Genomic DNA, 15,107 nt, shown 5'->3' with positions numbered 1-15,107 from the left:
CAAAGTCTGGGGGGGGGGAGCGGTGCCGCGGGAGCTCCCCGGGGAGAGGTGGGTCAGGGTGGGCTGGAGCCCTGCCGACACCGGGACCGGGGGGCCGCGGGGGTGCACCAGCCCCGGGTGGGCTCACGGGACCTTGGGTGGGCTCACGGGGTGCTGGGTGGGCTCACGGGGTGCTGGGTGGGCTCAGGGGGTCCTGGGTGGGTGGGCATCAGTCCTGGGTGGGCATATGGGCCCCTGGGTGGGCACAGGGGGTCCCGGGTGGGCAGGCATCAGTCCTGGGTGGGCATATGGGCCCCTGGGTGGGCACAGGGGGTCCCGGGTGGGCAGGCATCAGTCCTGGGTGGGCTCACGGGACCTTGGGTGGGCTCATGGGGTGCTGGGTGGGCTCAGAGGGTCCTGGGTGGGCGGGCATCAGTCCTGGGTGGGCATACGGGACCCTGGGTGGGCACGGGGGCCCTGGGTGGGCGTACAGGACCCTGGGTGGGCACAGGGGCCCTGGGTGGGCGGGCATCAGTCCTGGGTGGGCATATGGGCCCCTGGGTGGGCACAGGGGGTCCCGGGTGGGCAGGCAGGGTGCTGGGTGGGCACACACCAGCCCGGGTGGGCACGTGGCAGGCGGGTGGGCATGCAATGGCTCTGAGTGGGCACGCGGGACACTGGACGGGCACGCACCGGCCGTGGGTGGGCATGCAGGTCATGGAGGGGTCCGGCACGGGGGGGGCCGGTGTGACCGGGGGGGGTCCCTGACTGCACGGTCCATCCCGCAGGGTGCCGGATGCCGGGGCTGTGCCAGCGCCTGCCGTGGCGGTGACCCCCAGGGTGGCCCCACCGAGCCGGTGGCCACAGCCAGGGGAAGGATGGCCAAGCGGCTGCTGGTGGCCTACGGGCTGTGGGCGCTGGGGGGGCCGCTGGGGCTGCACCACATCTACCTGGGCCGGGACAGCCACGCGCTGCTCTGGATGCTGACGCTGGGCGGCTTTGGTGGCGGCTGGCTCTGGGACTTCTGGCACCTCCCTGCCTGGGTGGCCGCCGCCAACGGGACCGGGGTGGCCGGGGACCGCGGTGGGACCGTACCGTCCCTCAGCCCCCTGCGCCTGGCGGGGCAAGTGACAGTGGGGATGTATTTCGGACTGGTGGCGGCGCTGGGGCTCCCCTGGGTGCCGGCGTTGCTGGCGCAGCCCCTGGCCGTGGGACTGGGAGTGCAACTGGTGTCCTCGGTAGGCGACCAGACGGCGGAGGCACCCAGCATCCTGGCCGCAGCCTTCCTCGCATCCCTCCTCTTCCAGGGCTGGGTGCTGGCAGTGCTGCCCACCAGCCTGGCCGCCAGCATCGCTGCCCAGCGGCACCGGCGCTACAAGCCCCACGGGATGCCGCGGCCCCGGCTGGCTGCCCGGCTCTACCACCTGGGGCTGGCGTGCCTGGCCTTCGCCGCCCCGCTCGCCTGCCGCGGGCTCTGCGGTGCCGCCGGGGTGCTGGGCACCCTCCTGGCCCTGCCCCGCGCTGCCACCGAGCTCCTGCTCCTGCCCCTCCGCGCCGGCCGGCTCCTGGCAGAGATCCTGGGCTTTGCCGGCGGCTCCCCGGCACAGGAGTACGGTGCCGGCTTTGAACCAAGCGGCTGGAGCGAACGGCAGCAGCGGGCGTACGAGGTGCAGGATGCGGAGGGGCGTGCTGCAATGGGAGGGATGCTGTGGTGGGGTGCTGCGCTGGGGGGGGGGGGGGCAAACACCCTTTTTGGGGTTCCAACACCCTTTTTGGGGTCCCCTCCAGCTGCTGAGGGCACACACAGCTCTCTTTTTGGGGTCCCCGCCGCCTGCCCAGCGCGTCCTTCTCGCCCCCAGGTCTTGGGTCTCCCAGCCGGCTCCCCCGCCGAGGACGTGCACCGGAGCTACCGGGAGCTGGTGAAGGTTTGGCACCCAGACCACAACCGGCACCGGGCCGAGGAGGCCGAGAGGCGCTTCATCGAGGTGCAGGAGGCCTACGAGGAACTGGCGGGGTCCAGGAGAGCGGCGGCGGCGGCGGCGGGGTGACGCCACCGGCAGCCCCCTCCGCGCCCGGGACCGAGAGCCGCGGGAGGATTCGTAAACACGAGGGTTCCCTCTCGCTGCCGCGTCGTTCCTTCGCTCGCTGTGGCAGGGGCTGGGCAGCGACCGTGCAGCAGAGCGAGGCGTGCATGGGGCCCGTTGCACAGGGATGTCTGCAAAGCGACGGGCGGGGGCTTGTGCGAACCGTTGTACAGGGGCTTGTGCGAACCGTTGCACGAGGGCTTGTGCGAACCGTTGCACGAGGGCTTGTGCAAACCATTGCACGGGGGCTTGTGCAAACCGTTGTATAGGGGCTTGTACAAACCATCGTACAGGGGGTTGTGCAAACCGTTGCACCACGGTCTGTGCAAACCGTCACGTGGGGACTCATGGAAACCGTTGCGCGTGAGCTTGTGCAAACCATCGCGTGGCGATCCGCGCAGATCATTGCATGAGGACCTCGGCAGCCCTCGCCCGGCCGGCAGCCCCGGTGCAGCCCGCTGGAGGCCCGGCTCGCCCGGGCGGGGCAGGACCCGGTTAGGGCGGAGCGGGGCCGCGAACCCGCGGAGTCCCGAGCTCAGCCCACGCCGCCCCTCATCTTCGGCCTTTCCCGGAGGGCACTCGTGTATTTCCGTTGCAGGGCGGCGGCTCTCGGCAGTTTCCGTCCACGTTCGGCACCCTCCGCCCCGCCCCGCCCCGCCCCTCGTGGGCATTGCCGGATCCGATTGGCTCTCGGCGGAGATTGGTCACGCCCTTCTCGCGCGCCGGAGGCGGGAGAGGGCGGGGCCTTCGCAGTCGCGTCGGCTAGGCCGCCTCACCATTGGCTGGCGGGATACCTCCCTCCTCGCGCCGCGCCGCGTCCCCGCGCGCGCAGGGCCTCCGCTCTGCTTTCTCATTGGCCAGCAGCACTCGGCCCGTCCCCCGCTTCTCATCTGACTGGCCGAAGGTGAAGGAGGGCGGACCGAACCAGGCCTTCCCCGCTCTCTCATTGGCGAGGTCCTTCAGAGGGGCGGGCGCGGGTGCGGTGATCCCGCGTCGCCATTGGTTATGGAGCGGTGGCCGCGGTCCGATTGGCTGACGCGGCCTGAGGGCTCCTGCCGGGCCGCGGCCCCCGCCCCCCTCCCCGGTGCATCGCGGCGGCCTGAGGTGAGGGGGGGGCGCGGCGGCGGGCAGGGGCGAGCGGACCCCCACCGCCACGGCCGGTGAGTGCGGGGCGTCCCGGGGCCCGGGAGCGATGGGAGGGGGCGGGGGAGAAAGGGTGGTTGGCGGGGGAGGGCGCAGCCGGGGGCCGGGCCGGGGGGTCGGGAGGGGCCTTGTGGAGGGGGGGGGACGACTACGGAGGGGCCTTGTGAGGGGAAGGGGGGGGCGGAGTGGCCTTGTGAGGGGTAGGGGGGATCCGGAGGGGCCTTGTGAGGGGTAGGGGGGGCTCTGTGGGGGCAGGAACACCCCGGGTGGGCTGCAGGGAAATGGGGGGGCAGGAGGGGTGCTGCGTGGGGAAGGGGGTGCCCTGTGCGGGGGTGGTGGTTTGGGAGCGAAGGGTGACGGTGGTGGGGTGAGGAGGGCTGGGAGAAGGCCGGGGTAGCGGAGGGGTATGGGGAGGAGTGTGTGTGTGTCCCCAGTGATGGGGAAGGGGCAGCCGGTGCTGGGCCCAGGGGTGGCGGGCAGGGGTTGCGGGGGGGGGGGGGCACGCAGTGGGGGACACAGGGGAGGCTGCAGAAGGGGGGTAGGGGTTGGATTGGGTGGAGCAGTGGGGTTTTCATGGGGTGAAGGGGGGGCAGCCAGCGCTGAGTCAGGGCCGACGAGGTGAGCCGTGGGAGCGTGGGGCTGGCGTGAGTGACGGGGAGCGGACGGTCAGGAGCGTTAATACATTATTTATGCCGCAGCCAGCGCACGTACGCAGCCCAGCTCGCCCATTGCTTCCACTCGCTGTCCTTCATCCCTGCCTCCGCCGCGCTTCTCCTCCTGTACCGACCCGGCTCGTAAATCCCAGGGGCAGGAATCCTCTCGCAGTGTGCTCGGAGATCTTGCTCTGTGGCCTTTAGGTGTTACTGTAACGCAAATAATTAACTAATGAGGGTGGTGAAAAACAGGCTGAGGTGCTAAGAGGGAAATGTTATTTCCCCCCATGCCTCCACAGGGCTTTAGGGCACTTAAAGTTTTACCTTCCCCGCCCCCCCCCCCCCGTATTCACTCACAATTTTCTCCACGAGAAAGCAAGCCAGCAGTAAGTTAGAAGGTGGCTTCCCATGTCTGGTCCCCACTCTTTTCCCCCGTGGGTGCTCCTCGGTGCTGTTCTTGTTTTGTGCTTGATGATCAGCTTCTTGAGTGAGCAGAAAGAGGCGTTAATGTATCCGCAGAGGGAGCTGTTGCAGAGAAGTTGTGAAGCCTTCTTCCCTGCAGAGACAAGCCCTACACTGAGGTGCCATAGGAAGGAAGGCGAAGAATAGGATTGTGTTTGGTTTGGAGAGGGGAGAAAATCCTGTGAGGGATGCGGTACTTCTTTCTGAGGGTGCTCTGATGGTGTAGCGATCGTCCCCGGGTATAACGATCCTCTGCGGAGGGGTGACTCTCTTGCAAAGCCTCATCGATGCCGAACAGAAACAAAAGCTTCTGTGTGGAGCCTTTGTTAATTGATGGGAGGTAAACTTGGAACAATCGACAGAAAATGTCCCTTCAGACTACCTGTGGGATCTGCTTCAGTGTCCCGCCAGAGCCTGGTAGCTATTTTCATGATTTTGAGCTTTTTATAGTGACTCCTTTAAGCTAACTTTGCGCTGTGTTTCCCGCTGGATGCTTCCATTGGAAAGCCATGGCTGCCATGTCTTTCTTTGGAGATAGTAGATCTTGAGGCCTTTTGCCTCAAAAGTTACGGGTAGAGGGTGTGGAGTGTTTTGGCTCTGGGACTTGGTGCTTTCTAAGCAGAGTTTGCTCACACAAGCTGGGGCTGCCCCATTACGTGGTCTGGCTGGAGCACGGGGGTGAATCCAGGAGATTTTGGGACCTGGAGGAGGTCTGGTAGAGCAGAAAGAGAAGCGGCCATCTGCATTTGGTGTGAGAAGTCCTTAATTCCTCAGGACCGTAGCTGGCACCCAGCTCTGGCTTCCCTCATAACCTGCCCTGGGGGGATGGTGTGCGGGAGCACGGCCTTGTGTGTGCTCGGCTTGAGGAGTAAAGGCAGGATCTCCCCAGAATCGCCCGCGGTCGGTGTCGATGCTGCCTCCTGAAAGGTGGAGGGGAAAGAAACGTGGGTCTGACAGCACTGCAGCTTCTCCTCTTCCTCTGTACCGCCAGCCTGCTAGACCTTCCGACGACTGGGGGGCACGGGACGTCCCCGCTGGCGTCCTGCTGAAGTGTCACTCGGGTCCGTATCACTCTGCCGTTGTCACACGGCGTTGCTCTGTGCGCTCAGTGCTTGGGCTCTCGGTGTTTATTTCCTTTATTGCAATTCTCCGTTAGTAATGTAGTTTGTGTGCGCTGGGCCAGCAAAGCGCGTGCAGCCTGTCTTTAACTCTCAGACGCGATCGGCATGAAAGTTGCGTGCGGCTTCAGCAGCTATTCTGCCGTATGTCACGTATACGTGGCCGTAGCGATGTCTGCCAAGGTTACCGTCGTTTCGGGTTTGCCAGACTAAACTCCTCTTGCGGGAATTGTCTAATGCATAAGGGTAGGGTTTTTTTAAATTGTAACTTACTCTTCAAGCGTCATTTAAATATTTTTATGATTTTTCTGAGTAATGCAACCCCTAAGCAGAAGATTCTTGTTGGATTCAGGACAAAGGAGCTCTAAAGGAGACTCGCAATCTGAAAAGGATATATAGGTGCTGCATTTTTAAAAAATAATAGATCTGACAATTAAAATATAGGGCTTATTTTTAATGGTATTTTCAAGTTCTGTCTTGGGATATCAGACCTGGAGATTAGCTATAATCAAAGAAGAAGCCGAGGGAGAGGGGAAGGTTTTTTAGTGGGACTACAGTAATCCCATTCACCCCATTGAAATGGGGGGAGATGAAGGATTTTTTTCACCACTTAAAGTGGGGCAATGCAAAGTGGCATCTTCTGCTGTATTTGCCATTATCTTTTCCATCCTTCTTTTCAAAAGTTTCTGATTTTTAGATACTTTGATTAAAAGTAAAATTTAATCTAAACAACACGTTTATCCTCTTAAATAAGAAACAATTATCTTCTTAACTACGAAACAATTAGCCTCTTAAATATGAAACAATTCTTGGCAAGTCACCGAGACTCTTCTAGATCACAGTGATGGCAGATACAATCTGAAAATAGCAGCGATGTGCACAAAATTACACAGGACAAACCTACACGCGCGAGTTTCCAAAGCTTTGACTGGATGGAGAGAGGACCAGAAGACAAAGCACAAAGAGATCTTTGCCTCGGGAAAGTAAAATTTGGTGTCCAGCTTCTGCCGAATTGCTCCTGTTTGCATCGCTGTGTAAAGCATCAGAAATCCCACCAGCAATTCCCAGTACCCATTTATCTGGAAAGTGAGCATGGAAAAGAGCGTCTGACCGACCAGGAATCCTGCACCGCAGCCCCCTCCTGAAGAACACAAAACCCGAGGGGCTGCTCTTTTATCTTGTTTAAGTATTTGTAAACACTCCGGGTGGGGTTTTGTGGCATCATCCCAAATGATACAGGAGTGTTTTGTCATCTGAAATGTAGTTTTACTTCTTTGTGCTGCAAAATGATACACAATTAGCTTATAGGAGGTAGATGTTTGAGAATAGCTAATGCCCAGTCGTGCTCTGCATAATGCATTTGGTGAAAGAACAATAAATGTGTGGACTTAAACAGAATATAGACAGCTAATTATCTCTGAGGTTAAATGTTCAGTTCATTCCTGAGGAAATACTGAAAAAAAAACCCCAACCCAAACCCCAAGAGTGATATTAAGAAACTATTTTTTTTTTAAATCCTAAAATGGTTCTTTGTATCGTACAATTTTTACGATCCTTCATCCAGTACCACGAAAGGACTTGTCTGGGATAGAAAAAGCAGCTGCTTTGTGCAGGGATTTGGCTGTTCCAGACCTGCGCTCGGAGAGGCGAGGAGGCCGCGCTCCTCCTTCCCCGTGTGCTCTCACCGAGCCATCGTTCGGTGGAAGGAGCTTCTGAAAACTGATTGTCTCGATTTGAGGGCGGAAAAAAAGAAAAAAAAAAAAAAAAAAAAACGAACCAGGTTACAGTCGGGCTCGCACTGTGCTCGTTGCTGACCGGTTTGCTTCCTTCCTTTGAGATGCGGGGTAATAAATCCGCCAGGCTTTGATTAAAACCTTGGCCTCATGTGTTTTGTGGTCCGTTTCAGGGCAAAAAAAAGTTAGTTCTTCCAACAGAACCGACTGAGGCATCTGTTGAATGTGAGAGATGAACAGGATTATTTTGGTCTGCTATAACTTAACAGGTATTTCCGAAAAAAAACCCCCAAAACCCAACCCAAGTCTCAGGGTTTCAGCGCTGCAGAAATTCCCCAGGATTCAGTGGAGGTCATTTAAACATGCTCCTCCAAGTTGTGTTCTGTGAGAAGTTCCTGAATTTCTAGTGTAATTGTCACTCCCCCCCCAGGACACACTATAAAACTGAGTTAATTCCTGTCTTGCGTGAGCGCGTTAGAGGGGGCTCCAGTGCTGTAGGTAAACACCTGGGTCCTCCGAGGTGCTGGAGTCTCGGAAAATGGATTTTTGTTTGAGAATGATTATAAATTACAAACAGGACAATTTATTCCACTGAAATGCTGTTGTGTGTACTCACAGAGACGACTCTTCCGTGCTTGATCAACAAGATTAAAATAGGTTGGTAAGGGACTACTTAACTCAAAAGCCAATTAGCCAGATGCTACTGTACAGCGTGAATTATGCTCCGGGCGGGAGCGAAGGCTGGGGGCAGCCCGCTGTGCCGCCTGCCCAAGATCCCAAAACAACCGTGGTAAAAACCCTCCCAGGAAGCACACTTCTCTATTCTTCACAACTCCGGATTTCTCAGCAAAAGCATCTTTCATAGACTAATAAAAAAATCCAGACAAATTTCTCCCTGTTTATCTTCTTTTCCTTCAAATAGGGAGCTATCGAGTTCCAAAAGTTTACTGAAATAATCCGTCTAGACGGAGCAAGAATAGCACGGCAAGCTAGCGCCACGGGTGGGGGATTTAGAAGTCGCTTCTTTTTTGACTTGCTGTCTGTAAAATTTCCACTGCTTTCCTTCTTTCTAAATGAGAAATCAGGAATATGCTGTTATTTGTGCGTTTAACAATCATCTACATTTCCAGTGTGTATTTGGAAAAGTTTTATGTCGTCAGCTCTGGGAGGAGTTTGGTTGCTCTGTCCCTAACAGGAGGGAGTTGGGTTTCTGCAGGTTATATCGCTCCCCCGTCAATTCTGTTATAACTACAATATTTTATTTTAATCCTGCAGGTAGATTTCTTGACATTTTTGTATCGATGCTTTACTGTTTCTATAGACACATACGGTGCGCTGTATAAGCCTTATATCGCCTTTATCTGAAGGACCTCGCCGCCTGTACCGAGTTTATTTGAACTCGCATTAACCTTTGCTATTTTACTGGTCTTGAAACTTCCACTTGGGTTTTAAAAACGCTCGTGTGTTTTACGGTCCTTTGATCCGTTTAAGGTTCCCAGCTAATAGTCGCGTTTAAATTTCCAGCTGATCTGCTGGGAGAGACGCCGAGTTAAAGGCAGGTCACGCCACGGCCTGAACCCCGATTCTGACGTGAGCCAGAGCTGGTTTTGACTGTCCGGCTTGAGATTGTTACCCCGGGGTATATCAGCTGAAATATTAATTGCATCATCAAGGAGTAAAGATTTGCCATTTTATACTCATCAGATGTATCAGTGGGGTTTTGTTTCTAGCCCGTTATCTTATTATTTTTGTGCTTGTGTTCTGATTTTGGCTGAAATAGAGAGTTTTCTTTCTAGGAGCTGGTATAGTGCTGTGTTTTGGGTTTAGTGATGTTTAGCTTGCCAAAGAGTAATTCAGAACCGGCTGTATGTTGTTTGTTTTCCCCCCAAGACTTAATTACTGTTTATTTTTCTCCTTTGAAGTGGGTAAAACTGTATTTCTTGGGTGATAAGGTGTAGTGTTTTTTGAGATTTCCCGATAACTTCTTTACTGGCAACTTTTGTTTTTTACAGCTTGTTTCCAGACTTTGTCTGAATGAAGCGTTCTTGCGGTTACTTGCTTTTTGGGGATGTACATGCAGTTTTTAAGTGTTCCTTTGTTTTGTGAATTAAGTTTGAGACAACCTGAGGGAGTTCACCTAAAGTGCTCTCAAGCGTGATGTTACAGGCTTTTGTCAATACCTGTGTATTTCCACACTCCCTTCGGATTAAAGCATGCTTGTCTTTAAAAAATGAAATTATAAAGACAACTCTAAAGCTTGGGGGGGGGGGGGTTTGTTTGTTCGTAAAACTCTGAGCAATATATACTGAAAGCATTTAGCTCAGGTATCATAGGTCAGTGCGTGACCGCTTTCCATCTCTGCAAACCGACGTTATCTTAAAATCACAGGAGGTACCGGAGGTTCCCAGCAGCTGGATGGCTGCGCTGCCCGCAGAGCGTTTCCTGGTCGTGGACACAAAGCAGTCAGGCAGGGAAGTGAAACTTGGGTGTAATCGTGCAAACCAAAGCACATCGGCCGCGCTAGCACGGCCGGCAGAGCTCGGAGCTCGACCTGCCGGCAGTCTCCAGGCATCCAGCTCGGGGGCCGCTCGCATCCCGATGCGGCAGCCTAATCCTTGGCTAAATTCTCCGGCTTCTGTATTTTTGAGCAGGGTTTCAAACGCCACAATTTTTATGAGGTGGTATTTAGCGCCTTGAGGCAGCAAAACGAATGAAGGCATTTAATTTGGAGAGCTGAAGGCGGCGAGGCAGGAGTTTGTAACTACCTCTCATTTTGGGACTCTGTTTGCAGGTAAAAAAATCTTTTTTTGCACAGTCGTTTTTGCGCAGATGGCGAGCGTTGACTCCGTCTCAGATTTCGATTGCTGGGGTCACTGGTTAGAAATAAGTTTTGAACTCGTGTGTAGCTAAAAAAGAAAAATTCTAATGATAGGAAACATCTATTTTTAACTCGAAATAAACTCGTTAGGACCCTGTTGATAAACCCTGGGGCAGCGTCGACGTTCTTGTGTTGCAGGAGCGTTGCTGCATTCCTCAGACTTGTAAACCGTAGCCCTAAAAAATAATCCTGATCGGGGTGGACGGGAGTTGAACTTCTAATTATTTCTGGAGCAAATTAGATGCGTGTTTCTCAAGGCTGTCATTTCATTTTCATGAGCTTGTGGGTTTTGCTAAAAAGTACAAGGTCTCCTGATATTTACTAAGATATTTTGCATTACCGGCATTTTACATATTGAAATGGCAATTTTTGTGTTTTTCCCGCTCCATTGTGAATACGGCTTTGAGGTTTTGTAACGGGGGGCCAGATCCTTCCTTGGGGTGAGGCGGGTTCGCTGTGGCAGAGAGGTCTCCATTGTTTCCTTACCTTGCGTATCCTGTTGTTCTTTGTTTAACCTGTCATCGTACTTGATGTGGTGCCTGCCTCCCCTGCTTTCGCTGGCTCCTTAAGTCAGGAGTGCCGGGAGCACAAGGAAAATACACGGATGTAAAATACACGGAGCTACCCGGGTTCTAAACCTCCCTGGTTCTACCTCTTGCATGCTTAAGTGACAGTGTCCTACAGTAGCTTTGAATCGAGCCTGTTGAAACTGTACCGAGTCGAGTCTGTAGGGATCTCGTTGCTTTATATTTAAGGTAGCTTTTTTTCTGGCTAGTTGTTTAAACAAAATACGAATTTTACTCTTAAAAAGCATAAGCAAGACAGCTCTGACAAGCTGGGAGGCTCAGGGTATGCCTTGGGTAGCACGGTAGCAATTTTCTTATTTCCTTTCTCTTTTTTTTTTTTTTTCTTTCTTTTTCAGAACCCGAAAAGACCGATACCAACTGCTGCAGTCAGGCTTCGTGACAAGAAGTTGCTTTTCAGAGGAAGGAGCTGTAGTGCTCTGCTGGCCTGTCAGCAGATTTCTGACAACTCCAGACCCCGTTTGCCCTCGCAGCTGGGATTTTGCCATCCCAAACCAGATATCTGCCGTTTCTCGCGCCGATCCAAGGCGGTGTGTGAATTGCAACTGCCAGCTACGTTGCTCAAGGGCGAGGACTCTAGGTTCTTTTTTTCCCCCTCCTCTGCAGCTGGACGTTAGAGCAAACACGCTGAGATGTCTAAAAAGCAAAATACAAAAGGTAAGATGCATGTGTGATATAATCAAATGCCAATAAACAGCACTATCCAAAGGTATCTATGCTATTCCAAAGGTATCAATTAGGAAAGGGGTTAATTGCTTTTGCTGTGCTCCTTTCAAGGCTGCTGCTGTCACTTGACAGCTTATTGTCACTGTCTTAGTGACATTGTATAACCTGTTGGGTTTTGTGACATTTTTCACAGCATTTCAGTTGTCCAGCTGGACAGTTCTGATTTCACGAGTTCCTGTATAATGTTACTATTGCATCGCTTTCACGGTCAGACAATGGGGAAATCAAAAAAAAAAAATTGTTTCGTAGTTGAAGAGTTAAGGAGCCAAACTTTTTTATTTTACTGGGGTCCCCCACGACTTCCCCTCACTGGGTACGGCCAGGATGAATTTGAGTGGTGTCTGGGTCTCTGATGGAATTAACTCCACCAAAACTTAGACCTTGTCCACCCTCCGAGTGCCCCGTGGACACCGGGGTTTCAGATTAGGCTTCTCTCTTGGACTTCCTTGTGCCATCTGTGGCAACTGCTTGCCAGGACTCTGGTTAAGAAATGAGCCATTGAATCGAGGTGGGATTGCTCAGCTCAGGCCCTCGCCTCTTGGGGATGTGATTCAAACTAGACCTGTTTAAATATTTTTTTCTTTTTTTCTTGGAGATGGGTACAGAAGGGCAACGAGCAAGTTTGCAAGAAGCTTTTTCCCTTGCTTTGTCTTCAAACGCGCAGGCTGGTTTTCCTTTTTCTGCCATCGCATGTTAAGTTGCAAAGCTGTTCTTGCGTCAAGCAGCTTATTTCAGTGAGGGATCTTATTTGTCGCGTGTGAAACATTAATTCCAAAGTGTGTGTGTGGTGGGGGGAGAAGGGGGATTGAGGGTTACGGTTCTCTTTTTATTTGAACTGACTACTAATTAATAATTTAAGGCGAATGGGTTTGACAATTCATGTCCTCTACCTCGAGAGAAGAGCTTTTGTTCTCTGTAGATTTTTTTTATTTTTTTTCCTAGCAGCTTTGGCATAGAAACAGCGTCTACCTGAGGAGCCCAGCCGTCCTTTGACAGCTAGATCCATCCATGATTCAAAGCAATTAGTAACAGTTATGGAAATTATTGTATAGGATAATTTTTGAGTGATTTTTAAAATGCTGTGTTTGTATCTCTGCTCTTGGAAGCCTCAGTACAAGTCGTTAAAAAACACAACAGCAGAAGAGAATTAATGGGTCGAGGTAGGGGAACGGCACAAGAAACCTGTAGGAGACAACTGGGGGGAAAACACGGGAAGCCGTTACTCTGAGGGAATTCAGGGGTTTGGCAAATCCCCAGCCGAACGAGAAAGCCGGCACGACCGCTGCTCTCGGTGTTGTTCGGCAGAGAGAACCCGCTGGGAAGCGCTGGCATGTATTGGGTTCCTAAAGAAAAGTAAAGGGAGCTTGGACATAAATATTTGACACCGAGCAGGAATGCAGAGTAGGCTTTAATTCCCTCCGCCACCAGGGATATAAAATACGCCCTGCTTTGTTAAGCAGGCTCATCTCCAGTCCGCGTTGCAGTGGCAATGTGGACATAAGGGAAGGGGAGAGTTAAAGCTGCAGACTCCTCTGGCTGTGCCCTGTCCTGTTTGGACTGTGATTGAATTTTCAATTACTACTTTTCTGCTGCTCTAGAATGTTAATGTAGTCAACAAATATTTTCCAGTCCTCTGTAAAGGAGTGTACCTTGGCCAGGTAAGGAATGTCTTTTCGGTTTCTCTTTCTTTCTGAAAGCAAAACAAAACCCCGTTGAGGGATGATGAGAAGTGTCGAGAGATGGGGAATGAGACAGACCTATTTTTAATAATTTTAATAATTCTGAAACCGAATGAGAAGCTCACCTGTTTCTTCCTCTTCGAAGTGCCACAGAACAGAGCGAACATCTGAGCTATTCAGAAGGGTATTTTTAAGTCTTGCGAAAATGTATATGCAAAGTTTGGTCACAGAATCATGTTCTACTCCTGAGTATTAGTGGTTGTAAGTAACTCTTTACTCAAAAGATCTATGCTGAGGAGAAAACCGCTCAGTCTCTAAACCAGTTGTGTAATCATCCCCATTCAAAATCCGAATGCGTCCATCCACGTGTAGGTCCGTGTCTGGGTTACACTGGATGGCTCATTCCTGCTTTTGTATAGACTGTAAGGGATAATTTAGAAATTCGAAGGAAGGTTAGTCTCAGTGATGCCAGATCTCTAAATAAATACTTTTCCAGAGTCCAGTAGGTCTGTTGGTCTGTGGCTGTGTGAAGTGATCTTGGATTTTTTGTGCTTCTGTGTTTTCCCCCAACACGAAGTGTGTGCACTCCCTCTCATCCCCTCTTCTGACTCGATTAATTGATTTGAGTGAAAGCAGCCACCAGGCTCAGGAATGACTGGTGACCCCAGGATACAAAGCAATCTCATAAATCTTGTTTCCATCGGACATCAGCCAGGGTTTTAGGCATGCCAGGTTCCTGAATAAAACAGCACTCGGGCTCCTACTCATCTGGATACATCAAGGAACCGTTTCACTTGATGGAAAACTGCCCTACGTGAATTTGGTAAAGGCAAAATATCTTTGGTATCGGTCACAGGGAAGGGAGGCTTTCAGCAGGGAGCCTGCACGCCAGAGCCTTTACAGAAACCCCAAATGTGTGAGAAATTTCATTTTAAGCTCGTACTTTGTTTAGCAACGTATCAATCATGCAGAAGGTGCTGCTCTGCAGAAAGCAGGCTTTGCTGGTTGGGGCAGTTGTAAGGTATTTGCTCAGTCCGTGTCTGGATAACTTCTGGTAGAATCAGGAAACCGGGAGGTTGCGGAGTGACTCTGCAAGGCAGCACTTGCTGTGAGTTATGTTGAAAATGCACAAAGGCGAATATTGAACATGTGTTCTGCGAGCTGATAAATCAGATCCCGACTTGGGAGCGAACTCGGGTGCGGTACGAGGATGCAGGTGATGTCGGGAATTCACGGGAACTTCAGCTGCGTCACTCTGAGTGTGATGCTCTGGAAATGCGCAGGTTTAATTTAATTTATCTTTTTTTTTTTTTTTTTTTTAAAGTGTAGATGGAAATTAGATGGGAGGGGGAAGACAGCATCCTCCAGTTTGAATTACCTTAATGGCTCTGGCTGCCTTAGCTCTGCTGAAAGCTGATTGCCTTGCTTCGCTGCTTGCGTGTCCAAAGCGGAAGGCAGAGCCCAGGTTAGCGCTGCAGCTGCGGCCGGGAGATGGCTACACGAGGTCGGTGACACCGCGGGGGCACTTAGACCCATGCTCCCAGTGCTTCCCCGACCCTGGGATTCAGGACGGGTGCTCAGGAGAGCTGTGTCCCTACCAGTCCCTGCCTTTGTGGCAAAAATACCCGCTTTTTGCATCTGGCAGAATACTCGGTTTTAGCAGCATAGCTTTGGGCATATTTAGTTGATTTGCAAGAAGTTAATTTTTATTCCATATTTAATTTTTTTTTTATCCCACTCTTCCTAGCCCTTCAAGGAATATGGCCTTATATTGGGAAGGCAGCCTGCGTTAATACAAGGGCTAACTCCTCCACTACCATCCAGCAGCCATCCAGCTTCTGCTGGAGATCAAATGTCTGGAAGGTTTAATTTCCTTACCTCGGAATGAATTCTTCAAATTGTGAGTCCATCTCTTGCCTGCATAGCCTTATTTTATCTGAAACACGGCAATTCTTTTCGTAATTACACCCTGGTGAACCGACCACTTTCCTATATCAAGTTTGGACCAAGAAGGCCGTGTTGCGCGCTGAGCCCCTTAAAATCTATTTAAGAAAATAAGCAAGAAAGT

At 52.4% G+C, this 15,107-nt stretch overlaps 2 protein-coding genes across 6 annotated transcripts in view; both read left to right on the top strand.

Moving 5' to 3' along the window:
- DNAJC22 (DnaJ heat shock protein family (Hsp40) member C22) lies at nt 1-2,100 on the top strand. Of its 2 annotated transcripts, none has more exons than XM_054807156.1 (3): nt 1-48; nt 768-1,646; nt 1,839-2,100. In XM_054807156.1, the coding sequence occupies exons 2-3, from the start codon at nt 858-860 to the stop codon at nt 2,025-2,027; spliced, it is 978 nt and encodes a 325-aa protein (XP_054663131.1). In that variant the 5' UTR covers nt 1-48; nt 768-857; the 3' UTR covers nt 2,028-2,100. The 2 variants fall into 2 exon arrangements, with proteins under 2 accessions (XP_054663131.1, XP_054663132.1); XM_054807157.1 differs by having other exon boundaries at nt 5-117.
- Nucleotides 2,101-2,226: 126 nt separating this feature from the next.
- The window catches only part of SPATS2 (spermatogenesis associated serine rich 2), a 30,660-nt gene continuing 17,779 nt past the window's right edge, over nt 2,227-15,107 (top strand). For 3 of the 4 annotated variants that reach the window (XM_054807135.1, XM_054807136.1, XM_054807132.1), the window contains exons 1-2: nt 2,227-3,223; nt 10,973-11,291. In XM_054807135.1, coding sequence (XP_054663110.1) covers nt 11,267-11,291 — 25 coding nt within the window. In that variant the 5' untranslated portion in view covers nt 2,227-3,223; nt 10,973-11,266. Of the gene's footprint in view, nt 3,224-9,698; nt 9,964-10,972; nt 11,292-15,107 lie in introns of those variants that run through there. The other variant, XM_054807133.1, reaches the window with a different exon arrangement.

This window comes from Grus americana, chromosome 31 (genome assembly GCF_028858705.1).
Source record: "Grus americana isolate bGruAme1 chromosome 31, bGruAme1.mat, whole genome shotgun sequence".
Lineage (NCBI taxonomy): Eukaryota > Metazoa > Chordata > Aves > Gruiformes > Gruidae > Grus > Grus americana.
This window is presented reverse-complemented; position numbering and strand designations above follow the sequence as displayed.

What these genes read in the sequence shown, in the direction of transcription:
- DNAJC22 (XM_054807156.1), top strand. Translation starts at nt 858, where the DNA reads ATGGCCAAGCGGCTGCTGGTGGCCTACGGGCTGTGGGCGCTGGGGGGG. An exon ending in GGCAGCAGCGGGCGTACGAG is followed by an intron (nt 1,647 to 1,838) that starts GTGCAGGATGCG and finishes TCTCGCCCCCAG; the next exon opens with GTCTTGGGTCTCCCAGCCGG.